The sequence below is a fragment of the Astyanax mexicanus genome, chromosome 2 (assembly GCF_023375975.1).
Source record: "Astyanax mexicanus isolate ESR-SI-001 chromosome 2, AstMex3_surface, whole genome shotgun sequence".
Classification (NCBI taxonomy): domain Eukaryota; kingdom Metazoa; phylum Chordata; class Actinopteri; order Characiformes; family Acestrorhamphidae; genus Astyanax; species Astyanax mexicanus.
The window spans coordinates 31705123-31733118 of record NC_064409.1 but is presented as its reverse complement, the minus strand read 5'-3'; the positions used below and the strand labels follow the sequence as shown (position 1 = coordinate 31733118).

The following is a 27996-nucleotide window of genomic DNA, read 5'->3' as shown; positions in this document are numbered from 1 at the left end:
TCAACCCAACTGAGATGCTGTGGCATGACCTCAAGAGAGCGATTCACACCAGATATCCCAAAAATATTGCTGAACTGAAACAGTTTTGTGAAGAGAAATGATCTAAAATTCCTCTTGACTGTTGTGCAGGTCTGATCTGCTACTACAGGGAACGTTTGGTTGAGGTTTTTGCTGCCAAAGGAGGGTCAACCAGTTATTAAATCCAAAGGTTCACATACTTTAACATGCAAACATATATTTATTTGTGTGGTTTTAGTTTAAGCAGACTGTGTTTTTCTATTTTTGTGACTTAGATGAAGATCAGAACACATTTAATGACCAATTCATGCAGAAATCCAATCTTTTTTCTGCAACTGTATATACATGGCTCTTCTAAAGAAAGCATGATGGCTTGAATACGTGACCATGCTATTAAATAAACTTGTATTGCTTAGTTGAATAAAATATTTATTAATAACTACAACACAACCTGACATGACGCCACACAGTCCCACGCATCAGCGAATGCAATCACAAAGCTCTTACAGGAATTTAAAGACAATCATGGTTTATTGTATGATCATTTTTGTTTCTTACACATATGGGAAAGCATTGGCATGAGTATTTATACATATATAAAAAAAGAACATAACTAAATTGTACTTCCACTATGACCCTGCATTAGTCTTAATGTGTTATTTAATACAATAGAATTAATATAATTGAAGTTGCATAACGTAACATAAGGTTACATGGACATTCAGGTCGGAATTTCTCTAGACCCTTTTTACCTACAATACAAAGCACATAAATATATTCTCCGGCATACCTTAGCTCTACACAGTGCTTACATTGTAGTCCAATTGCTATAACTGGTGCATCAGCTTGACTAAATTACTTGTTCCTTGAGGCAAAATAGTGGCTGCACCTTTTCACCCTGTCATGCTCTGGATCCACAGAAAGGAAAGTCTGGAGCTGAGCCTTCAGTCCGAGCAACACTGTAAGCGCTATTTACTGCAGTAATCCACTACAAGCTGTACAAAGATGTGGGGGTGAAGCAGACAGCAGCGTCCGGATGTGCTCACTGTACGCAGAGTCAGAAACCTTCTCCACTCTGATACTCGTGAAAGTTGTGCCGATACAAAGCGGCCCAGTGGGGATCAGTCTTTAACTCCTCACAGATCAAACCCAGAGGCAGGGAGCAGGAGACTTCAATTCAGTCAACCTGGAACACACATAATATTTCCATTAGTTAGAGTAAGAATAGAAGTTTGACATCATAGTACAATTTATAATATCTGCCTTAAAACTGAAGCCCAGTGTAATTAAAACAATGTTACTGCAGTTTTCTGATGTTCTCAGTCTGAACCTCTATTTAACCTAATTTAACCTTATTTGATTGTATTTGTATGTATCTTCATATCTTTATATTTTATATTTTTCATTTTGTAACTTTGTGTATTATACCTGCTGCTGGATGTCTAGAATTTCCCCTCTATCTATCTATCTGTCTGTCTGTCTGTCTGTCTATCTATCTATCTATCTATCTATCTATCTATCTATCTATCTGTCTGTCTGTCTGTCTGTCTGTCTGTCTGTCTGTCTATCTATCTATCTATCTATCTATCTTGCAAAAGTATTTATACCCCTTGAAATGTACACCATGTTACTTTACAACCACAAACCAAAAATCATATAAAATCTGAATAGTGTGACATGCAAAAGTATTCAACCTTAGTAGAGCCACCTTTCAATACCTATCAATACTCAGTAGAGACACTTTTCACTGCAATTACAGCTGTTAGTCTTTTGGGGTATGTCTTTACCAGCTTTGTGCATCTAGAGACTGAGATTTTGCCCTTTTTTCTTTATAAAGTATAGGATGAAGAGAGTATGTGAACAGAAGTTCAATGGAATGTAGGTCAGGTAGACTTTGATTGGGTCATTCTAACACATGAATATTCTTTGGTCTAAACCATTCCACTGTATCTCTGGCTGTATGTTCAGGGTCATTGTCTTGCTAGCAAGTAAATCTTCTTCCCAGTCTCAAATCTTTTGCAGTCTCCAACAGGTTTTCTTCCAGGATTGCCCTGTATTTAGCTCCATCCATCCTGCCATCATCTCTGACCAGCTTCCAGGTTTGTCCTTGCCGAAGAGAAGCATCCCTACAACATGATGCTGCCTCCACCATGTTTTACAGTGGGAATGGTGTATTCTGCCACACAAAGTGTATTTAGTGTATTTAGGCCAAAAAGTTTAACTTTGGTCTCATCTTACCACAGCACCCTCTTCCACATGTTTTCGTGTCCCCTACATTGCTTGTGGCAAACTGCAAACAGCACTTATTGTGTTTTTCTTTTAACAAATTTGTTCTTTTTGCCACTCTTCCATAAAGGCCAGATTTGTGGAGTGCACGACTTTAGATAGATAGTTGCCCTGTGAACAGATTTTCCCACCTGAGCTGTGGATTTCTGCAGCTCCTTCAGAGTGACCATGGGCCTCTTGGCTGTTTCTCTGACCTGAGCTTTCCTTGCTCGATTTGTCAGTTTGGGTGGATTTTGCTTGCGGTTGTAAAAATGTGAAAAATTGTTAAAAAGTTTAAGGGATATGCATACTTTTGTAAGCCACTATAAATGTCCATAAATGTATGTTTCCTGGATTCCTGCATTTTAATGAATGTTTGGCTGTGGATCACAGGAACTGCTTTCTTTGAAGTGATAAAGCTCTATTTAATTTAATTGGACAGAAAACATGTTAAAGATCTTTTATAAAGCCTACTGTGACAACATAACACAAACTTATTCTTGTACATTCTCGCCCACATAATTACCGGATTCACACAAAAAATTGGATTTTCATGCTGTTTTTCCACCTTAACAAGGCCAAATATGATAAGTGAAGTGTATAAGTAGTCTTCTAGGCAGAACAGTGAACCTCTACTATCCCCCCTGCCAGGCTGCACTGAGCGATTCACCGCACTGCGCTCATCAAGACAGGAAATATTAAATTGGTGACGGATTTTCCAGGCCTTGAACTGTGACTGGGAATGAGTTTTTTGGTTAGTGCCTTCCTGCGGCCTCCCGAGCGCCGGAGCCGCTGCCTGAGACGGTTCTGCATCGATAACGGATTTGAGCGGCTTACTTTTGCTGAAGTTTTCTACTCCTCTGGGCCGATGCAGATACTACAGGCGTGGATACTGCCTGAGATTAAATGACCTGTCGAGATTTGTGGATGGCACACAACATCCTCCACCAGAATTGCTCTCAGAGAGATTTCACCTCAACACAGGTCTGCACATCATTCTCGAATGGGCCGACTTCTGCCTCCAATTCTTGTTGTAAATATTTATTAATTCATGCACTTTCCACCTTTCCTACAGAGCAATGAATATCTTTCACCAAGAACTTGTCTGCTTTTTTTGTTTGTTTTTCGAGCTGTTCTTTCTGAACCAGCAGCAGTTCCATATCATAAAAGTCAGCATTGTCTACAACAGCAAAAGCACCTTTAGTTTAATTTATTTATTCATTGATAATTAAATTGAAATACTTGAGGCATTTTGCCATTTTATGAAAAACAAAAACGAATTTAAAATGTATTTAAAATAGACAAATGTAAAGCTGTTCTGTGATCCGATGGCTTCTTCGTTGCATGATGCAGCTTTAACATGCATTCGTTGGTTGAACAGAATACTCAGAATATTCCAGAGCTCAGGCATTGATTTCCTGTACAGAATCATGCCTGTTATTAAAGCAATGTCATCTAAGGGCCTGAGGATCACCAGCATGATGATATTCTGCACTATAGATGGTTGGATATCCAAAGTCTTTACAATTCTATATTGAGGAAAAGGATCTGAAATTGTTCCAATTTTTTCTATAACTTCCTTCTGAGAGACTCTCTAAAATATTGTTTTTTTTTACTTTGTAACCTTCTTTTAAGTTTTTTTTACAGCACTCATAATTATTGGCACATCTGATTCAGAAGTGTTCTTTGGTTTCTAATACATTCTTTATTTTGAAATATAATAAAGGACAACAATGCAAACATATCTAAGCTTTAATTCAAGTGTCTTTATTTGGTGGGGGAAAAATCACACATTAAGAAATAAATCTTTTCAATTAATTCATGTGTGCCACAATTATTGGTACCCCTGGTTTTAGTACTTTGTACAACCTCCTTCTGCCAACAAAACAGCACTTAAACTCTTTGCACAACCTCTCTAAATTATCCAAAGTCCTGGTGTTCTTCTATGCACTCTCCTCTTCAGCTCACCCCATAGCTTTTTTATTGGGTTGAGGTCTGGGGACTGAGATGGCCATGATAGGAGCTTGATTTTGTGCCTAGTGAACCTAGTGAACCACCTGCATTAAAAATTACATTGATTTTAAGGTATTTAAAATATTTGATAACACTTTCTATGAATGTCACCTCTGTAAGACTCTATAAACATACTCATAGCACATTATAATGCATTCATAAGGCATCATAAACATGGCTATACATATTTATGAAAATGTGTAATCCATCATAGCCATGTATATTATGCATCATGAATTGATCATAATGCATTGATAGATGTTTATAAGGTTATACGTCAATACCAAGAAACTCAGTCCCAGCTTGCAGAATTATGCATTTTGACTAAAAAAGCTGTGGTTTACATATATGTTTAACCACTCATGAATTATACTTGTCTTAAATATATTATTAGTTATAGTCCATTATAATGTATTATAACAGGTCTTTGTGTGCTCCAAGTAAAGTGACAGACTTACTTTGTGGGACTAGATTATTAATGATAGATATATACTATTTTAACATAACATATATATATATATATATATATATATATATATATATATATATATATATATATATATATATATATATATATATATATATATATATATATATTATAAGTACAGCTTACAATGTATTATGATCACATGATCACAAGTCATAATGCTTAATAAACACGGCTATTATGGGTTATGCATGTTTATGAATATTTATAATCATGTTTATAATTACTTATGAATGCATTATAATATGTTATAAATGTGTTTATAGAGTCTAATACAGATGACATTCATAGAAAGTGTTACCAAATATTTTAACTAGAGGTGCCAATAATTATGCGCTGCATATAATAATAAAACATGCTTTATGAGCACATACATTCTAAAGCTAAAGTCTGGGGTATTTTCCTCTCTTTCCCACAGGTTAACAGAATTTGTTGAATTCTGCTGATACTTCAATAGCAAATTTAATCAGAATGCACATCCAGTTTGGAAAAATCTCATGAATCTCCAATGTGAACTCAATAACTGCATTGTGTTTGTTAAATACTGGAGCATTATCATTGAACATCATCATCATCACATGTCTATATACTCATGCCAAGTCATGCAGGTGCAGGTGCAGGAGTGATTAAAGCTGGTCTGGATGAATGGATGAGTAGGTGAGGCTGTGTGGAGCCTGGAGTAAAACTCTGCGGCTGGTGGCCTTGAAACATCAATCCCACCTAGCCTTCACCAGCCATCTCTTAATGTATAGTGAAGTGCGGCCTGACCTGTATCTGGTTTCCAGCGGTTACCAAAGCTGGTCCCGGTCAGCAGAGATCTGCCCCGAAGGTTACATAGGAAATGAAAGGAGGAAACAGTATTAGTTTAATATTTCATAGAGAATGAAAGAAATACCTTCTTTTGAGGTTTATATGTTTTATCACCGGGTCGATATAAAACCACCACAAACAACAGCAGCTGGAGAAATGTGCTCTGTTTTAAGCCGCTTAAGCCTCCCAAGATCAATAATTAGGCTCCAGACAGGTTTGGTGTGGCAGTTTAAATAATTGATAGAATATGGATGGAGAAGAGCAGGACTGAAGCCATATAGTCGTCATAACTAGGACAAGGGCATTGGCATCAGCTTACTATTAAGAGTTTCTAATTAAAGCCAGCAGTATGTTAAGCGTACGGCTTCTGTCAGGGTTTAAGAGTGTTGTGATGGCCTGTAAGCTCCCTGCTATGGCATTACCAAATGCTACAGTTCTCTTATTTTTATAATTATTTTTATTTTGTTCAGATAACCTTTTTCACGTTAACATTTAGCCTTGTTGCCAAGAAACTGGCAGTACACATAGTTAGGACACATAGTTAAAACAGCTGATACACAATAAACACTATTATAATATCAATTAAATCCAACTCCATGGACTTTACAATACCTTTACAACAGACTCAGTTGGGCTCATTCATGAACACTTCATACAAACACGAGCAAAATAACTGGTAACTTGGATCTTCCGTAAAATATCCCACCAGATTCATGTTAACACTAGTTAAACACCACATTCATTAGTAACACATGCATGTGTCGAGTAATAACAACGGATAGCAATGTATGGTACGTCTACTGCCATGCATTTAACTTAATAAATCACTGATTCTTAGTAAAAGTGTTTATTTAACCTACCTACCAGTGGCGATTGCTCTAAGACTGCAAGGGAAGCTCAGCTTCCCCTAAAATGTAAAAAAAATAAGTGATTAAATATATACTGGTGTGTGTACATGTCACTGATTAAATATGCACTACAACGCGCTGAACTTAGTTCAGAATCAGCTTCTTATCACTGGTAACGCCGCGGCTTTCCTCATTCCCGCAGCGCTGCTTTGAACAGTGCGGACGCTGAGCGTCCACAGAGCTCAATAGCGGAGCAAAGCGCGCGGCGAAACGAGACGAGTCATTGGATAAATGCTGGGCTTTGTCCCGCCCATCGGACGCTCAGCGTCTCTGGGGGTCTATGGAGCAGTGGGCTGGCCTCGGCCGGCCCGGACGCTCAGCTTCTGCATGATGATTGGATGATCTGTCTGAGCCGGAGTCCCTTTTTGATTGACAGCGAAATGAGCGAATCAGCGATCTTTTAGTGTAAAAATCCGTTTTGATAGTCTTCCTTACGAAGAAAAACTTAGAGTTAAACAGCAGGGCAGATCAACTGCTCAGATTAATTTGGTGTAATAGGTGGGAAAAGTAACAGGTATTTTCAGCTGGCTGACTGGAAGTGCTGTAACAAATAAAATGTACTGATGGCCATTCTTCTTGATGAATCTCAGGACATAAATGAACTGGGGCCAGTAGTAAGTATTGTGTTATTATTAAAAATAATTTAAATAATTTAAATTAATAAAGGGATTATTTAAGGAAATTAAAAAGGAAATAAATTTACCTGCATTTTTTTCCTTTACCAACTTTAAAGATTTTGCGTAATGTTTTTTTTACTGATCATTTTATGTTTATTCATGTCATAGCGTCGGTTTTTATGTAATTGTTCAATGTAAAGAATGGGTACCTTTTTGTTGTGTAGTGAAAACTTGAAAATAATGCCTTTTGTTTACAAAAAAAAAATTAATCTCAGGGAGAGTAGAATTTACGTATAAATAAACCTACATATGTTAAGATTTAGGCCAAAATTGAGCTTCCCCTCCTTGAAAGACCAGCATCCGCCACTGCTACCTACATATACATAACACTTAGTACTGATATGCTATGCATCTCAATTGACTAAGGCCAAATAAAAATGGCATGACAACATTTATCCAAATCCAACATTTCCTGTAATGTCCCCCAATTTTATTAGTCATTACACAATAAAATATACCGTTGAGTAGTTTAAAATGTTGTCAGTGATGCATTGTACATTATTCCTATTGGTAATGACTTTATTTTTTACTTTGATGATTTGATATGTGATAACAGGTGGATGGGGGATTTATAATAATAATATTGCTTAATTGTACATTTTATATTCCTTGAAAAAGGTTTAGCTCTGTGCTCAGGATTGTAATTTTTTGGATCAAGTAGTTAAATAAAGTTAGTTAAGCAAGAAGACACTGACTTGAGTGGTATGAATATTGGAATAGTATGTTGTAATGACTCTACAGTCAGAGGAAATTTAATTTGTTTTAAAAGAATATGCTTACAATATATTTCAGTGCTGTTGTATTATTGAATTAAGTCTTTTCAATACAAAAAAAAATCTGTTAAATAAAAACATTACTTTTTGTGTTTAAGCTTAAAAAAAGTGTGCAATATATATTACATCTTTATTTGCCTTTTATTCTGTCTTCATAAAGATTTTATGAAAGAAATACAAAATAAGGAGGTTGCAACGGTACATTTCCAGTCCAATTGCCAAGATCTTAGTCTTTTTGTTTTGTTATACCATCAGATTTTGTAATTTAACTAATTTAACTTTTTATTTTCTTTAAAACATTTTTTTATTTCATCCAAATTCTCAAGAATTAGTCAAATTACAAATGACCACCATATAAGAAAGCCCTTAGACTGAGAAAAGGGAAAAGCAACAACATCTCTACAAAACAGCAGAACAAAAAGAATAATAATCTGATGTGTAAATCAACAAGTTATTGAATGAAGTGCATTAAATATTTTATATTCATTCTATTTGTTTGTTGCTTGCTGTTTGGGAATTTGATACAGTGCAGCATTAGAATGATTAGCTCATCTGAAGCTCTGACGTTATGTGTCTCAGTGAGGATCTGTCAGCCATCTCCCTCTGTTACATTGCAGTATCTCAGAAGCCAAGAACAGACTTCACCTGCACTGTAAAAAAATATTCTGAGCCCACTAAACTTTGCTCATTAATATGATAAGATTTGACCTAAAATTATACTTTTTTTAATGCTTACTTAAAACAGTAAATGAATTAAAGGAGTTTTATTAGCTTGTTGTTTGTTATTTAGTTTGATTTTATTTTATAACTTAAATTTATCATTTAATATATTTAAGTTAATACTTAAATATATTAAATGACACTTGTGGGTGTGGTTTGGACATTGCACACACTTTACACATGGCCAGAAGCAGGTTTAAATTTAGTTCATACTTACAAACGTTTTAAGACTATGTAATCTTTAATAAATATAAGTATTTATGACTATTATATAGACAATATACATGCAAATCTGCTCTGCTCATATTTCATGAATGATGCCCAATAAGAGAAACCAGATATTAGAGGCTAAACCTAGTCTGCAGGCCTTCTTACTTTTAGTTATTGTATTTAGCCGACAATCACATGCAAAGCACCGTAAAACTCAATAATGTTACAGAGACTGAAGAATGTAATGTCTGGCTTTAAAACAGTGATGCCTGTTGAGACATAAAAACAAGTAGATAATAAAGATAATGGCCACTGAATAGCTATAGAGACAAGCACATAAAAATGACAAAGCTGCTGAGGAGATAGTAGATACTGAAGGCAAATAAACTTCAGAATAGGCTGCAATCCACAGCGTCAAATAAGGCTCGGTAATTTGCTGTGAACTGTTAGGCTGCAGGTCTTGGATGCCACTGAACTTAACATTTAAAAAAAGGTGTAAAATGAGGCTCCAACCAGTATTGGTGTAAAAGCGTCACACGTTTTCTGCAAGGTCTGACAGTAGGACTTAAGAGGTGCTGGAAGAAGAATCTGCCTTTTTGACTGTTATGGACTGTTTTTCCAAATAGAGTAAATTGTGTATCATACTTATGATTTATACAGCAAATATGTTACAGCATTATTGCATTGTTGAACTGACCTTTAGCATAAAAATAACTTAATAGTAAAAGTAAAAATACATACATGTACAAGTTTACATAAGAAAATACAATGTATGGAACACTGATTACATATTAGTGCATCTCAAAAAATCAAAATTTCATTGAAAAGTTTCTTTATTTCAGTAATTCAGTTTAAAATGTGAGACTCATATATTATATAGATGCATTAAACACAGAGTGATCTAGTTTAGGTGTTTATTTATTTTATTGTTGATGATTATTGTCTTACAGCCAATGAAAACACAAAAATCAGTTTCTCTGAAAATGAATATATTATAAAAGACCAATTGGTGCTTTTGGCAGTGTGGGAAGTGTGCCAAGTCCTGCTGGAAAATGAAATACGCATCACCATAAAAGTTGTCAGCAGAAAACACTGCACTGATTTTAGAGTTGATATAAATAACTCAGTGGATCAACACCAGCAGATGACATGTCTCTCCAAACCATCACTGATCATCAGTTAATTTTGCATTTTATTTTGAAATTAAGGTATCAGATTCTGGAGGAAGAGTAGAGAGACACACAGTCCGAGCTGCTTAAAGGTCTAGTGTGAAGTTTCCACAATCATGGAAGTGATGGTTTGGAGAGACGTGTCATCTGCTGGAGTTGATCCACTGTGTTTTATCAAGTCTAAAGTCAGTGCAGTTTTGTTTTCCCACAAAATCTTACAGCACTGCATGCTTCTCTCTGCTGACAACTTTTATGGAGATGCGGATTTCATTTTCCAGCAAGACTTGGCACACTGCCCACACTGCCAAAAGCACCAATTGTTCTCATATAATATTCTAATTTTCTAAAACAATCAACAATAAAAGAAATAAATACTTAAATGAGATCAATCTGTGTGTAACACATCACTTTTTAATGAAATTCAATTTTTTTGCGATGCACTGGTATGGCGATTTTACCACATTTGTAGTTCTGTAGACCTTTAGTGATCTGCAGTGTTACACCATATTTTAATAAAGGCTCTTTGTTAAATGTACCTTTGTCGTCTTGATCTTGTTCCCTGTGGCACAGCTCCACCCTTTAAGGTCAGGCAGAACCTTACACTCTTCTCCATCAAGGCATGGGTGCATCTGACACCACCACTTCTGCTCTACTATGGAGGCTGTGGAGGAAACACATATCATTTCAATGTAAATTTGTACAGTCATCATATATATATTATTGATAATATGACATTGATAAGTAGATGAGCTATAGTATAAATGTAATATACATGACTGCACACTTTTAGGTTAACACAAAGTATCTGTTTCTCAGTAGTGTGTTTCTGCTGTAAAATGTCAATTTATATGTAATACACACATACATATTTATACATAAACCACTGATATTCAATGGGAAAATGTATTTAATGCATTTATAAATATATACACTGCAAAAATAAATCTTAAAATGTGATTTGAAGATTGGCTCAGACTTGTGTTAAAGCTTTTCATCCAAACAACTCAGCAAATAGGCATTCAAACTTTGTTACGTTGGATTTTTAAAATAGTGCATAAACACAGATTTGGTTGCTGACTTCAGCCACTTTACGAATTTGTTCACTTCACCAGAAGCTTTGCTCATTTACTTTAAAAGCTCCATATCCTCCACTTGTCTTGCATTTATTTTTTCCCCCTGGAGGTCCACTTAAAACTTTTTCTGTGGGTTTATGTACCAAAATAGTTCTAATTTCAAATAACATTTGTCATTTCCCAACCTCTTCTTTTTCCTAATCATTAAACAGCTGTTTTTGTTACTGTTAAGAGCAAAGCTGTATATGCTGAGTTTGCCTGCTCTGATATTGTGTCTCATTAAAAGAGTCTGAGCTGAATCAGTCCTTCTAACTTGTAACTGAATGGGTAAGGCTAAGCTGCTGTAGGCTGAAAAGGCAGATACACAGCTGTGGCCCTCGTGGACATGAATGTCATGGCAAGACTGGACCTTTAGAGATAAACTGATCAAATTTGTTAAAGATGAAATTGCTTTAAAATGCCCTGATACAAATAGATTAGACACAGCAGTGCTGCTGGAGTTCTTAGACACATCAGGATCACTGCTGGACTAAGAATAGTTCACTAATCAGAAATATCCTGCCCACAGCATCCTGTGAGTACTGATGAAGGACTAAAGCATGACCAGAGAAAGAAAAAAGCTACAGTCTGTATTTACAGAACTGCAAAGTGCTCCTATATGGTCAAAGATTGATAAGATGGACAATGAGTGTAGAAACAAGAAGTGAAATGTTAATGTACAGGCATGTAAATGTTTGACCACAACTTTTTGTAATTGGTTTTAATTGATATGTAAATTCAGACTGCTTTGGGGTCATCAAAAATTGCTACATCAGAAATTGGGGTTTTCTATGAAACATACCTAAAACAAAATCACACTTTTTTTTTAGATAAATAACTTAAACAACTCATTCAGGAGGTCACAAAAGAACCCTAAACAACATTTAAACAACTGCAGATCTCACTTATGCCAAGCTCAGACTACACAACAATTATGTCCCTCACAATGTTCACTATGTCAGATTAAGCAGTTATTTTAGTTTCGCGTCGTTCTCGGGGGACTGGCAACACTACACGTTAGTCCTTGTCTGAGTTCGTAGGTAATCGCGGGGGAGAAGCATAGAATCTGATAATCATGACTACAGAAGCCCTTTGCGCGATGGTAGTGCTTTTGTGCTAAAGAAACTAAAAAAAGGGGGAAAAGCGACTGTGGGCTCATTCCTGGGTGAACCAAATGGACATTACATGCTTTTTGTACTCCAGAGAGAACTTAAGGTATGGTAAAGATATAGCTACTTGGGTTTCAGTGCCTGTAAACAGAATATCTCATGGATAAAGTAGATTATTAGATGATTATTAGATTATTCTACGGTTTCTCTGGTCCAGAGAACTGCAGGAGCACTGTGCCGATTTCTTTTCCCGTGTTTACACCTGTGCGCCACAGAACGCTCCGTCTTCCTATTGGTCAGAGTCAGGGAGCAGGTCGCAGAGCAGCATGTGTCAAACTACGCGATAAAATACAAACAATTCTAACATGCTAGTTTTTCCGTTGGACGCTCCGACGGTGTCGCTCGCGTCACGCAATGTGTCAGCGGCGACAAAATCATGTCAAAATCGAGCTAAAATCCTGTAGTCTGATCCGGGCATTACAGCCTCAGTTAATGACTTTATAACAAAGAGACTGGTCGAAAATAGTATCCATGGGAGAGTTTCAAGGCAAAAAGCACTGCTAATAAAAAAATTTAAAAAACACAACAGCCCAGAAATAGAACATCATAATGAATGTAAAACATGGTGGTGGTAGTGTGATGGTCTGGGGCTGCTTTGCTGCTTCAGGGCCTGGACAATTTGCTGTAATAGATGAAACCAGGAATTCTGCTGTTTACCAGACAATTCTGAAGGAGCATGCCCAGCCCTCAATATGTGACCTCAAGCTCAGGTGTAATTGGGTTCTACAGCAGGACAATGATTGACTTAAAATACTAGATAAACATTTTGGAGTGGACTAGTCAAAGTGTAATTGACATGCTGTGGCATGATCTTAAACAGGACGCTCACGCTCAAAAAGCCTTCAATGTGGCTGAATTACAACAATTAAAATAATAAAAAAGTTTGTTTGATCATCACAAACATATCAGTATGATATACAGTGCTGTACAGTACTGTAGGTTGGTAAAACAACATGGCAGTATTTATTTTAATTGAAACAGCATGACTAGGAATTATATAAAAAAAATTACAAAGCATAAAAATTAAAATCTAATGACAATAGCATAAAAAATAAAAAAAATAGGAAAACAGGATTTGGAGCCAAATATTATAATTAGGGATGACAAATGGGAGGACAGATTAAAAGCAGGACATAAACTGACATAAACTGACAGTTTATGTGGAGAAAATTTGCTTGGAAAATAAAAATGCGATATTTTAACACTTCCTTTGATTATATGAAAATACAGCAATATATCTAAATTATGATGGAGAATTTGTGGAGGAGTGGAGGATTTTACACATATATTTTGGGATTGCCCAAAACCTCTATATTTCTTGAAAATGTTCTTGAAAAGTTTGAAACTATCCTGAATATTGAACTTACTTTAGATCCAGCCATTTTTACTCTAGGTATATACCTGGATAAATCCGATTTAGGGAAATTTGACGTATTTATTAAGAATCCTGATTTTAATAGTAAAAACATTGTCACAACCACCTAACATAACACAATGGAGAGAGAAGATAAAAATGTGTTCATTATGGAAATAAAAATACAATTTAATTGCAATTAAGATTGAATATATTTCTTAAAACATGGTCACCAGAACTTTTGTCACCTCCTATATTTTAACGTATGTGCATGTAGCTCTTGTACTGTTTGTACTAAATAACATTAAAAAAACAGTAAAAATAAAAAAAAACAGCATGACTGTATTTAATGTTAATTATTTTTATACCTGTTTTCTTTTTCAGAAACTTCCACACCTGCATGAGTTACCTTAAAATAGATCCTGATAGAGAAGGTATTGCATCTGTATTGCTATAACTTTCAGCGATTCAAATTAGAGAACTGTAGCCTGTGTAAGAGGCCATCATCCCACAAAGCTCTGAGAAAAGGTGTAATATCTAAATATGTACTAGGGATAATGAAAAGGTTAAGTACTGATCGTTTTTTTGAGATTACCTGCAGTGCGCTCCTGACTGAGCACATTAGTGCTGTGCTTTAATTTGCAGAGAATGTCAGAGACAAAATGTCATGGAATAGGTCAGACGGCACTGAGGGGCTGAGGCCCATCTCAGTGCTCTCTGATAGCTTTATTACAGCTTGTGTTGTAGGGCAATCATGAGTCAAAGCAGTTCAAAGCAGTATGGCGGCAACTTCATCTGCCCTTCTAAGAGTTTCAGACCTTTCAGAGTGGATTAGGAAGAGATATTGATATTAGGCCTCTGTCATAAACTATTCACAGCGCTGCTGTTCTGCTCCTCTGATTGATTTACGGGTTACAGACGAGTCATTCATTATCTACATAGGTGAAAAAAAAGAATTATGCAGTTGTACTTTGTTATTGTACAGAAGTATTATTTTAAAATTAATGGAAGTATTATTATTAAAAAATCTACTTTTGACAGAAATGCAATTAGCTAATTAGTAAAATCTCTTTTAATAAATGTAGTTTATTTTTTATTTTAAAAATATTTAATATTCTGCCAAATGTATAACATTGCAAAACAAATGCAAATAATACAGTGGATTTTAGGACAAAGTTAGAGGTTAGAGGTCCCTGCACATTAGCATAATAACCCTTCTGTTATGTTACGGGTCAAAATGACCCGTTTTAAAGTTCTAGGAAAAATAGTTAAAAGTATTTTTTCCGAAACGAAATGTCTTCCGCTTGCCTTAATTAGTATAATCAACATATAATATGAAAATGCTTCATTTTACATATTTGCAACCATCCCCTGCAAAAACTAAAACAAAAACAAAATTGCAATGTAATGTTTTTAATGTTATGTAGAACTAATGTTTTTTATATTGGTCTTTTAAAAGTAATGAAAAGTATGAACATGTATTTTTTGTGAAAAATATGTGAATAACCCTAACTGAAGCATTACCTGCTAGAGGTGAGAAACACCATTGCACTAAATATTGATAGAATAATTAGCAATGCATTTAGAAATTAAATATTTACACTGTTTGTTAGTATTTTTTGGGGTTTCAGACATCTTTTGGATGGTTAAGCATGCATTGCTGTTTCTGACAAATGAACATAATAGGAGGGTTAACCATATTACAGTATTATATTTAACTATATCTATCCATTTAACAGCAATAACATTTTTACATATACACCAATCAACCATAACATGGTTTCTACACCCATTATCCATTTTTTCCAGCTCAACTCAGCATAGAGTAGACTATATATTTCTATAACTACAGACTTTATCCTTCTGTTTCTTTATTATCTTTCTTTTTATGCTGTTCTTCAATGCTTCAATGCTCAATTTGTTGTGCTGGTATGAGTGAATCAGACACAGCAGTGCTGCTGGAGTTTTTAAACACCTCAGTGTAACTGCAGCACTAATATCTTGTGTGCAGCGTCCTGTAGTCACTGATGAGGCACAAAAAGAAGACTAACACAAAATGTGCAGCTCTGCATCATTTAAAAGTTGTTTTTAAAGATTAAAATATTAATAAACTTGACGAGAATAATTAAGCGGTGGGCATTTTTGCAAGGTGCCAAACCAATTATGCTGCTAATGTCTAAGGTGCTGTTCAAAAATCTAATTCTAATTCTAATTCTAACTATATTTTTGACTCCACACAACAGTTTTAACTGAGCGAGATTTGGACACAGTCATTATATTTAAGTACAGTTCCTCTGCACTCTCTGACTATTTAAACTGAAACGTTTTGTACCATTTTTAAACCATTTAATATGTGAAGAAGTTTTATATAATATTGTTAAAACTGTGATTACATCCTGAACCCTTAAAGAAACCCCTTTCTCAAATAAACTGTCATACTGTAATGAACAGTATGGAGAGTTTCATACATCCAAGATAGCACTGGATAATATAAAGCTTGGAGACAAATCATAGCGAGGAAAGAAAAGGACACGAAATAATCACACGTATTTAATAAACAAAGAACCCCAGGAGTGATGAGTAGACTGTTCAGCATCCACACTTTACCCCCTAGTGAACATGCATGCACTGTATATGTAATTTCACACTTATTTCATGCTTGCACCTTCAGCTCTTACTGAAAATGAGAAACTTGTTTATAAACCAAACAATGTCATTTACATCCCTCATCCAACAGTTATTTCACAATTAATTCATTTGGGATTATTATTGGGTCCCCATGTTGTAGAGAAAAGTATTATAACTGAAATTTGCCTCTTTTAAGACAGAAATATTGGAATGATGATCAAAGAATGCATTCCATTTTATATACATGCTCATTTGCACATTAACTTAATTACTGAATTTAGCCAATTAAACCATTTTTTCTATTTTTTCATGTGTTTTTCTCAAGATGCAACCTGATCCACCCTTTACAGAAGGAAATAAGTTTAAGTAAGTATAAAGGAAATAAGTTTAAAACAGCGGGCGCATGCAACACAGTGCTCCAAGGTGCAATTCTCAACTGGTGTGTTTTATTACAGCAAAACTGAGAGAAGTGCACAGCCTCATAACTGATAGTTAATGTAGCTACAACTGAAAACATTATACAGTACAAATATCATCATTAAGAGTTCTAGGTACCACTTTAAAATAAGACTACCTTTATAAAGGGTTTATAAATGGTTTACAATTAGTTTATTATTGGTCACTAATAAGGTTGTAATGGCCTTAAAAATCATTAATAATCAGTTATAACACATACGTAGAAAGGGCAACAATATAGACGGCTGTGAGTTCACTATTTGACAAACAACAGCTCATTGTTGCCCTTTCTACATATGTGTTATAACTGATTATTAATGGTTTTTAAGGCATTTACAACCTAATTAGTAACAATTAATAAACTAATTGTAAACCATTTATAAACCCTTTATAAAGGTAGTCTTATTTTAAAGTGGTACTAAAATTCTATAATTATAGATCTGAACAATGCTACACCAAAAAAAGGCTTGTACTAAAGACGTGTGTTTCCTAATCTTGTTAAAGCAGTTTACTGTATCACTTCACTTCTTTTTAGAAGCATGGGTTTAGTACTGATCATTTTTTGATTAACCACAGTGCCATAATTAGCTTGGCAAGACATTTGGCTACGCTTGTCACACCTGGTGCTTCTATTCCTCCTGCACCTGTGTCTACCAGAAGGGCAATGGAGTCTCAATCACTCCCTTACATGACATATCTCAGACCACTATCACCTTAATATTGACTTCACCTGTTTCACGCACTATACATACCCCACACGCACACACTCATTCCCAGCTGAGTATTTGATCTGGTTCAGTCCATCATTACAAAGCATTTCTCTTTCCTGTATTTCTCTTTGTTTCTCTTTGTTATTATGATCATGTTTTTGCCTTGCATCTGATACTGTCTCACTGTGTTTTTGACCTAGAGTGTCTCACAGTCCTCCTTGGTATGTTAACTGGGTTTTGTTTTTGCCTTTTGGTTCTGACGCTGCTTGTTCACAATTTTTAATTCTCCTTTTTCATTAAAGTCTCTTTATTTGATCCACATGTTTCTTACTGCTTAGTCAGTATTGAATACCAAAAGGGAGATTGAGGATATTTTTAAATGTTTTTTAATATTTTTAATTATTTTCTCTTTTTTAGAGAAGGGACCTCCATGACTCCACACTAATTCTGAACCCATTTTTCCAATAATTCAAAGATACAAAAAGAACACATTAAACAATTTATCTGATAAAAATATTCTACCAGGGTCATTAATACAATAAAAACTAGCACTATACATTTTACATTTTTTTGCTAGTAATTGTGTTAATAGACATGTGATACATTTTATTGACCTGAAGGTGATGAACACATTCATAGAAAAAAAATCTTAATGCCTTTTTGGAACTTACCATCTACGCAGGAGGGGGCTGCTCGGGTGGTCCCAGCCACTTGTCCTGGAAAGCAGGAGCATTTGACTGTCTGAGAGCGTTCCTCAATCTTGTTCTTATTGCAGCATCGGTGTAATGCTACAACCTCACATGTTCCCGTTCTGACATGGTGAACTGCTGAATAAGAACACAGAGAAACATAATGCAGAGCGTAACTGACCATAACGCACAACATTTAACTCAGAATGTACAGATCCATATAAACTTCAAAATGCTCTAAATGCTCTAAATGATGCAGTTACAGTCATTTGGAGACATTTGTTCATCATTGACTAAATGACATACATTTTTAATTGAGAAATAGCCTTAGCTATTAGCTTTTAGCTTAATAGCCTAGCTAATCTAACATAAAACACAGTACATTCAGTATCCACAATAATTAATCAGACATTGAATGACAGGCTTAAGAAATGTATCATGTAACCTTTTAAGAGTAAAAGTGATCTATGCCCAGAAATCAAGGAAAGATAAACATTTTCAGCTGGCAGTTCCTATGGTGAAAACCATTACCAAGAAAGAATGTATTAAAGGGAACTGTGGAGGCCAAGACATATCTCCATATGCATAAAGACTTTGCATGAAATGTTAAGAGTAAAAAGAGTGAAACATAGTTCCACTGTGTGATGTTATCATAAGGAGGAATCCTTGCCTGAGACCTCTCCACAAAAGAGCTACAGTTTTTAATGTAACATCCGGAGAAGTCAGATGAGTTTTGAAAACTTGTACAAGTCAAAATTTAGTTCCTTTGCCACAATCAGAAAGTGTAACTGAATAAATATGAGAGAAGAAAAAATAATTGGATTTAATGGAAATAAACACCTTACCAACTGTAAAGCATAGAATGTACAGGTACAGGTGAAACATAGATTCCACAAAATGCTAGAGAATTACCTGTAAGACAGCCAAAGCTATAAAAGATTGCTCAAAATAAATGTCCAAAATAAAAATTAATCTGCACTAACTGAAAATAGAAAAACTGATATTGTTGGAATATCCTACACAGTGCCCTGTCCTAAATATCTGTCACATAGAGGCAAAGGATGAAAGGGTGGATGTAATTGTAGGTAAAATATGTATTAATACAAAGAGTAAATAAACAAAATAGAAAGCCAACATGGAAAGGATAGCAAAAAAAAACAAATAAACAAGGCTAAGAAAACTAAACTACAAATACAGAAAACCAGACTGAATAAATATGACTAATAAAACCCAACTAAGAACAAACAAGGAGCAAAAAGAAATGACAGACCTGAAATCACAAAACAGAGAATACAAAACACTAGACAAGGAACACCGAAACAAAGGGGCTCTATATAAACAGAGAGGACTGGAAACACCTAGGGAAGGTAACGAGGAGGGGACAAAGAAAGAAAAAAACACAAGACAGACAAGGGCTAAGATGTGACAACATCATACAACATTTGTGAATGATCTGTAAAGAAGCTGTGCAAGATGCCCACAAGTTATCTAAAAACTAAAAAACTAAAAAAATTCAACTACAAAAATGGAAAGATTTTTGCTGGATACAAAAAAGTATTTGTAAGCTTTCATATGCCACACTTTGTATATTGTGATAGACTGTAGATGCTGTGTAAAGTAAATACGTGTAAACAAAAACAGAATGCAATGATTTCCCAATCTCACACGCTCATATTTTATCCACAATAGAACACAGAACACAAACGCAAGACATTTCAAGACATTTTATAAGAAACACCATAAAGGTTGGAAAAGTAAGCTGTACCAAAAAAAACAGCTGAAATAGAAAAAAACATGATTAACTCAAATGACTCAAATAGCATTTTAGCATTCATTTACTCATTCATTTAGCATCTCTCAGATGCAAAAAAGTGGAAATCTGTGACTAAAAATTGTGGGACACAAAATGTTTTGCATTGTAAAATTGAACATAGTTTGTAAATCCCACCATCTAAAGTACATAATATTATAAAAAGAGTCTGGAGAATCTGGAGAAGTCCCTATGCACAAGGGTCAGTATTGAATGATGGTGATCTTCTGTCCCTCAGGTGAGACTGCATTAAATCGCTGGGCTCAGAAGACTGTGGATCACCATTTACGCTTAGGTTAAAACTGTATTATGTAAAGAAGAATGTATATGTCAAAACTATCCAAAAAAAATGCTACAATGTCTCCTCTGGGCCAAAACTCAAATAAAACTGACAGGGGTAAATGGAGAACTGTTCTGTGGTCAGACAAATCAAAATGAAATGAAATGTTCTATTTCTATTGTGAATAAAATATGAGCCCATGAGATTTTAAATAACTGCATTCTGTTTTTTTTATGTACATTTATTTACATTTTGTTTAGTAACCCAACATTTTAAAATTGAGTACTTGAGAAAACTGTAATTAAACCAGAGGTACCTACATTTTTGTAATTGATACATTAGATGTTAACATCACGTTGTAGGATTAACTGATTTAGAAGCACAAATGGACCATTTATGATGAGATGTATGACATGAACCAGAGTGTCATGTTGTATATCCTTCATTTACTAGACAACTGATAAATTATATTTCTGGATTTACAGGCTACGGCAGAAGTCAGAAAAACAAGCGAGCGGCAGAACTAAAAACGCAATACATTTACAGCAAGAAATGAACGTGTAAGGGTCAGAGCATTTCCAGAAAGGTTGGCTCCACTGTCTATACCAGCGTCTGGCTCTACCTACACTTTCCTACTCTGAGTAAAAAGTGCAGCGCTCAGTATTTTTAGCCGGTTCCGTGCTCCCCCAGCACTGTCTGAATTATTTAAAGACAGCATGGCTCTGTGCACTTTTAATTGCTTGTGACATTTCCATGAGGTGTCCTCCTCCTGCGCTTGCAGTTTTCTTTCTTTCTATCTTTTTTTTTGACTAATGTGGTAAACAACTAATTAGGAGAGTCTGGATACCTGCCCTCACACTGTTCCATACCCATACAGACAAGCTTACCTAATTATACTGCATTTGCATGACTAATAATAACAGAATCTGTGGGCAGATTCCTTTTGCACTGAATTTGTCAAAGGCTTGTGCATGTAAAAAAAATAATCTGCAAACAAAGTCCGAATTAACATTTGTTAATAATTCTTATAATTCATCCATATTCATAATTAGAATTTTCTATTTATTAGTATGTGTCACCATATATATATATATATATATATATATATATATATACATATATATATACAGTATGATAGAAGCAGGTGATATTGCAGATGACTTTTTTGTACAAGCAAAAGTTTAACAAGCAAAGTCTAAAAAAACTGAAAAAAGTAAAAAAAAAAAAAGGTAAGAAATAGACAGAGCAAGGGTCACAACCATAAATCCACACTAATAAATGAATAAGGCTCAGAGCTAAGTGAACACAAGCAGAGACTAAGCAGCCTATCTTACACCCTGCACAAGACGCATCGTGATGCTCATTGCTATCTTAGACCCAACCAACAGTCTATTTTTTATGCTTTGCATCTGCATCGTTTAAATAGCAACAGTGCTTGTGAATATACAGTATGTATGGTGATGTGCATGGTGATCTGGAAGTGAGGTGCATTCAGGTAAATTTCTGGTGTATTGCTATCTTGGTAAAGGAAAACACAGGCGGGCCACTGACTAAAAACAACCTAGACAGACATTTATTGCTATTTTGCCAGGGTATTGTCAACACAGGTGCATCCTCAATGCAGGTACAAAATGCTTGTTACACACACATGGACATGCAGCAGTGCACAAATCCATAGCGTCTTCTCTGCTGAAGAGTGTTACATATGTCCAGGAAGCTGCGCCCCTGGAATAGCAATGTGCCAATGTCAGACGCACCTGGATTTTAAAAGGAACGGAAAGTGACACACTGATTGGTTTATTGTACGTTATGCCTAAAATACACCCTTGATTATATTAAAGAGAATTAGTACATTCCTTCTGTGCATTTTAAGCCATGCAAGGTGTACTTTTCCTGTAGTTATAATAGCAAAGACATGCCCTTAAAAAATGCAGCACTGTGCACAGTTGACGCCTTGTCTATAGATCGCTAAAATAAGACCCTAAGTGTCCAGGTGCTTTTTAAAAAGCTATCCAGTGATTAGAACTGAGGGCTGGCAGTATGCACCATTTGAAAATGACATTTAAGGAAAGAATACAAATAATTTAAATGTTCTAAATGTACTGTACATACATTCACTGGCCACTTTATAAGATTCACCTGTCCAACGGCCCATTAACGCAAATGTCTAATCAGCCAATCACACGGCAGCAACTCAATGCATTTAGGCATGTAGACATGGCTAAGACGATCTGCTGCAGTTCAAACTGAGCATCAGAATGGGGAAGAAAGGTGATTTAAGTGACTTTGAACGTGGCGTGGTTGTTGGTACCAAACGGGCTGGTCTGATTGTTTCAGAAACTGCTGATCTACTGGGATTTTTTACACACAACCATCTCTAAAGTTTACAGAGAATGATCTGAAAAAGAGAAAATATCCAGTGAGAGTCAGTTCTGTAAGCACAAATGCCTTGTTGATGCCAGAGGTCAGAGGAGAATGGCCAGACTGGTTTGAGCTGATAGAACGAAAACAGTAACTCAAATAAGCACTCGTTACAACCAAAGTCTGCAGAAGAGCATCTCTGAACATCAGCACAACACATCCAACCATGAGGCAGATGATCGGCTACAGCAGCAGAAGAATCACACCGAGTGCAGCTCCTGCAGCTAAGAACAGGAAACTGAGGCTACAATTCACACAGGCTCCCAAAATTAGACATTAGAAGATTGGAAAAATGTTACCTGGTCTGCTGAGTCTCGATTTCTGCTGCAACATTCGGATGGTAGAATCAGAATTTGGCATCAACAACATGAAAGCATGAATCCGTCCTGCCTTGTATCAACAGCTGGTTCAGGCGGGTGGTGGTGGTTCAATGGTGTGGGGGATATATTCCTGCCACACTTTGGGCCCATTAGTACCAATTAAGCATCGTGTCGACGCCACAGCCTACCTGAGTATTGTTGCTGACAATGTCCATCCCTTTATGACCACAGTGTACCATCCAGTGATGGCTACTTCCAGCAGGATAATGTGCCATGTCATAAAGTGCCAATCATCTCAGACTGGTTTCCTGAACACAACATTGAGTTCTGTACTGTACTCGAATGTTCTCCACAGTCACCAGATCTCAATCCAATAGAGCACCTTTGGTATGTGGTGGAATGGGAGATTTGCATCATGGATGAGCAGCCGACAAATCTGCAGCAACTGCGTGATGCTTTTATATCAATATGGATCAGACTGTCTGAGGAATGTTTCCAGTACCTTGTTAAATTTATGCCATGAATGATTAAGGCAGTTCTAAAGGCAAAAGGGGGTTCGGTACTAGCAAGGTGTACCTAATAAAGTGGCTGGTGTGTGTGCTTCTTCTTTGGTATAGGTTTGCTTGGGTAGATATATGGATGGACATGGATATATGCTATATGAACTACAGAAAATCAAATTTTCCATGCCAGGTTTTGTCAGGTTCGTGAACTGTATAGCTCAGAGGTACCGAGGGAGGTAGACAAGTTACCCACAGAACAGTGTTATTTCAGATCACGTTTTTCGTTTCTGTGAAGATAAGGTCACGTTTCCCCCAGAGGCCCGAAGTGTTCGCAGGTATGACTGAACAAACAAATAAGAGCCTCTCTGCACTTCTGTTTCCACTGACATTCCACCGAGATATTTGGATAAAGATAGAGGACATTTGGAGGCTGAACAACACTGTGTATTTTTATTGATGTGTCTGACAGACCTTTTCATACACACACTCTTAAGAACAAACACAGAATTGCACAGGCTTTGGGGATATACAGTACAGGCCAAAAGTTGGGACACACCTTCTTCATTCAATGCGTTTTCTTTATTTTCGTTGACTATTTACATTGTAGATTCTCACTGAAGGCATCAAAACTATAAATGAACACATGTGGAGTTTTATGTACTTAACAAAAAATGACCTGAACTCCACAGTCACCGGCCCTGAACCCAATCCAGGTGGTTTGGGGTGAGCCGGACCACAGAGTGAAGAAGGCAAAGGGGCCAACAAGTGCTAAACACCTCTGGGAACTCCTTCAAGACTGTTGGAAAACCATTTCAGGTGACTCTACCTCTTGAAGCTCATTGAGAGAATGATGCCAAGAGTGTGCAAAGCAGTAATCAGAGCAAAGGGTGGCTATTTTGAAGAAACTAGAATATAAAACATGTTTTTAGTTATTTCACCTTTTTTTGTTAAGTACATAACTCCACGTGTTCATTCATAGTTGTGATGCCTTCAGTGAGAATCTACAATGTAAATAGTCATGAAAATAAAGAAAACTCATTGAAAAAGAGAAGGTGTGCCAAACTTTTGGCCTGTACTGTACATCTACAGCATACTATTACACAGAAATAAGAAGTCCCCACTACGTTATGACTGATGTAGAACTGAGATCCTTTTTAAACAGACAAGTAAATATGAATGTAAACAGATTTCTGAAGTAACGTTAACACAATTTAACGTTGTGTTAACTAACTAAAATTGTGTTAACTAACTAACGTTATGCCGTCTCTAACATTGTTTCATGCTATATGCTGTATATTTTTCATGTTATATCAATGATCAGAGGTATAAAGTAATAAAGTACAAATACTTCATTATTTTACTTAAGTAGAAATTTTGGTTATCTGTACTTTACTGGAGTAATTCTTTTTCAGATGACTTTTCACTTCTACTCCTTACATTACATTACAGAAAGTGTCTGAACTTTCTATTATTCTTATGTAAAAAACAGCCTTGTTACTCCTGTTTCATTTCAGCTTGTTTTTATTCCGGCTTCTCATCTTTCAAAAAACTCAAACCCCTATCCAGATAAATCTCTTCATCCGAATAGAGTGAATCTGATGGTGATTGGATGAGAAGTAGAAACATATACCATTCCCACACCCTATTGGTACACGTCACACTCCAGCAAGATCAAAGCAGATGTATGTAGCCTAGTATAAAGATGATCCGTGCAGAGATTAAAGAAAATCCAAGTCAAATGCCCCAACTGAGCTTATATATATTTACATTGTACTGAATTACATTAATTTTTAATGGGCATATATGCAGCTGAAACAGGGAGCCTATTGCATCCCACATATATTACCAAAAACAGTTTAATATGACATTTGTAATCATAATGTCTTTTAGAAAAAAACTTTTTGGGGAGGGGGGAGTGCACTATAGAACCCTTACATTACTTTACTTTTATACTTTAAGTAGTCTTGTCTAGTACTTGACTTGTACTTTTACACTTTTACTTGAGTAAAAAGCTTAAATGTTGATATTTCAACTTATACAGAATATTTTAAACCCTAGTATCTATACTTTTACTTGAGTAATGACGCATATGACCTAAACAAGCAGAGCAGTAGAGAATAAGAGAATGTATGGCTCTTATATTTGTGTAGAATATTAAACCTATTCTCCACCTCCTACAAAACCACAATTCAATGCATGGACGTAGATGGCACTGGGGACGGATTTATAGTGACCTCATCCGAAATCTAGCATCTACAAGCATAAACGTTGGGGTTTTAATTTAATTAACTGTACGTTTGTGGAATTCTGTGTTCCACAATGCCCTCGTTTTTAAACTAGGAAGCGTTCAGTTCAGAGGTTACATTGTTCGGAGCTCCGTGTTCCAGTTCCAATGTAAATTTAACGCACCTTCTCAAGTCCGGGGTTCTAAGGAGCTGGTAACTGCCTGTAGACTACAGACACAGGCAGTTACCAGCTCCTTACGGTACGTGTCCACTGGCACTTTTTTTCAACGCAATCCGCTGCGCTGGATCTCCTTGCTCGTTTTTGAATTAAAATGAAGCAACAGAAGTAGACAGTCATAAGTTTAATATTTTTATTTTTTTACCAACCTCACTGTAACCTATAGCTCTATAAATCCATATTCTGCCGCTTTCAGCTTCTCTTCTGTGGTTGAAAGGCGCCTGTTCTGTGTGTGTGTGTGTGTGTGTGTGTGTGTGTGTGTGTGTGTGTGTGTGTAAGAGGCTTGTGTGTGTGTGTGAAGACGCAGCCTGCTTTTCCCTGATTGGCTGGACTGGACACAGTGCGGCGGCCGGATTTATTTGAATAAAGTTGAGCCGGAGGGCGGAGCTGCGTTAAACGCAACCCAAGCCGGCATGCACCGAGGCATGCAGCGGCTCTCTCCATTGATTTTATGTATGATGTTATTATGATGTTATTTTAGTAAACAGTCACTGTTAACTGAAATTATAAGATGTAAAATGTTAACATTGTCTTCCTGGTCTTGCCTAGGCTGTAGCAATGAAGAAACAAAAAACAATAACAGCGTTTTTTCAAAAACCAAACAATGTAAGTATCATAGGCCGATTGTCTCTAGGCTGTCAGTGATTTGGCATCATGGTGTAAGAATGCGCGCAGATGGCACTGGGGACATATTGACATACCAGACCAATAACTGTTTCAGTATGGCTAGTGTTGATCAGAAAAGTGAATATTCTAAAGTTTATTGCAGCATATATATATATATATATATATATATATATATATATATATACATATATATATGATTTTACAGCTTGGTCCCCCCCAGTTCAAAATTTCCATCTGCGCCCCTGATTCAATGCACTTCCTTCTGAGAAATTTCACTTTCATTTTGGGGCACTTTTTATAAATTGATCCCTTTGGAGCATGACCCTGCTGACCTCTGTTTGTTAAAGGCTTTTATGTTCACTTTATGAGGTAAAAGGTATTACACTACATGGGTGAGAGATGCAGGCATGAGCACAGCACACCTCAAATGAACAAATGTCTGAATAAAAGGACTGCACTGAACTTTCATTAAACTCTTAGTGCTCTCATTGCAGAGCATTGTGTATACAGCACTGCAACATTTACACCTACCTTTGTAACAATGCAGCATTACATAAACTTAACAAACAGATCCCAACATATTTCATTTGTTAATAAACCCCCCTTCCTGATTTCAGACATGCAACATATTCCAAAAAAGTTGGCAAGGGGATTGTTTAGGGCAGGGGTGTCAAACTCATTTTGGCCGAGGGCCACATTGGCATATTGGCTGTCCTCTGAGGGCCAGATGTAACTTATAAATGTAAGAAAATGTAACCAGATGTAATATAAAATGAATGTAATTACTCTTTAATGTTAAGTAACTCTCAATATATTATTTATTCAATCAAATATTACAGTTGCATGGAAAAAATGTTAGCTTGTTGCTCTATTAACATAAATCCTTTTAATTTGTCATGTTATGAAATCCAAAAACTCCATCAATCAAGAACCAAACTATTCAAGTGAATAGAAATGACATAAAATACAAGTTATATTAACTTTGATCAAAACGTTTGATACTGAAATAAGGCTTAATAAATATAAAATAAAAAATTGTGAGCTGTTAAGAACATGACAGATTTAGCATTTCCTCAGATTTAGCAGTTCCTCATACAACCACTAGTGGGAGCTGCAGCAGCACAAGCCCGCAGTCTTTACTGAGTCAGAGCTACAGCCCAGCCACGGGCTACAGGGCTCAGCTGAGCCAGTCTGGAGCGTTTTTAACATTTTTAAGTTCTTCCGTGTATGAAATAAAGATTTTTAACCCCACTAACTGGATAATACAGTTCATCTTTCAGCCCAAGCAGCTAACAGTAGCAGTTTAAAGCAGCCATCACGGAGTCACTGCTGGGATTACATTATAAACAGGTCAGTTAGCGCGCTGCTAACCTCAGGATGTTTATAACTACGGAGTTTAGTGGA

At 36.0% G+C, this 27996-nt stretch overlaps 1 protein-coding gene across 2 annotated transcripts in view; it reads right to left on the bottom strand.

Moving 5' to 3' along the window:
* Nucleotides 1-474: 474 nt before the first annotated feature.
* LOC103023565 (chemokine-like protein TAFA-2) overlaps nt 475-27996 on the bottom strand; it is an 81985-nt gene continuing 54463 nt past the window's right edge. Inside the window, exons 3-6 of one of the 2 annotated variants that reach the window (XM_015602945.3) lie at nt 18151-18306; nt 10587-10711; nt 5552-5601; nt 475-1204 (exon numbers count right to left, since the gene is read on the bottom strand). In XM_015602945.3, coding sequence (XP_015458431.1) covers nt 5572-5601; nt 10587-10711; nt 18151-18306 — 311 coding nt within the window. In that variant the 3' untranslated portion in view covers nt 475-1204; nt 5552-5571. The remainder of the gene's footprint in view (nt 1205-5551; nt 5602-10586; nt 10712-18150; nt 18307-27996) is intronic. The other variant, XM_015602946.3, reaches the window with a different exon arrangement.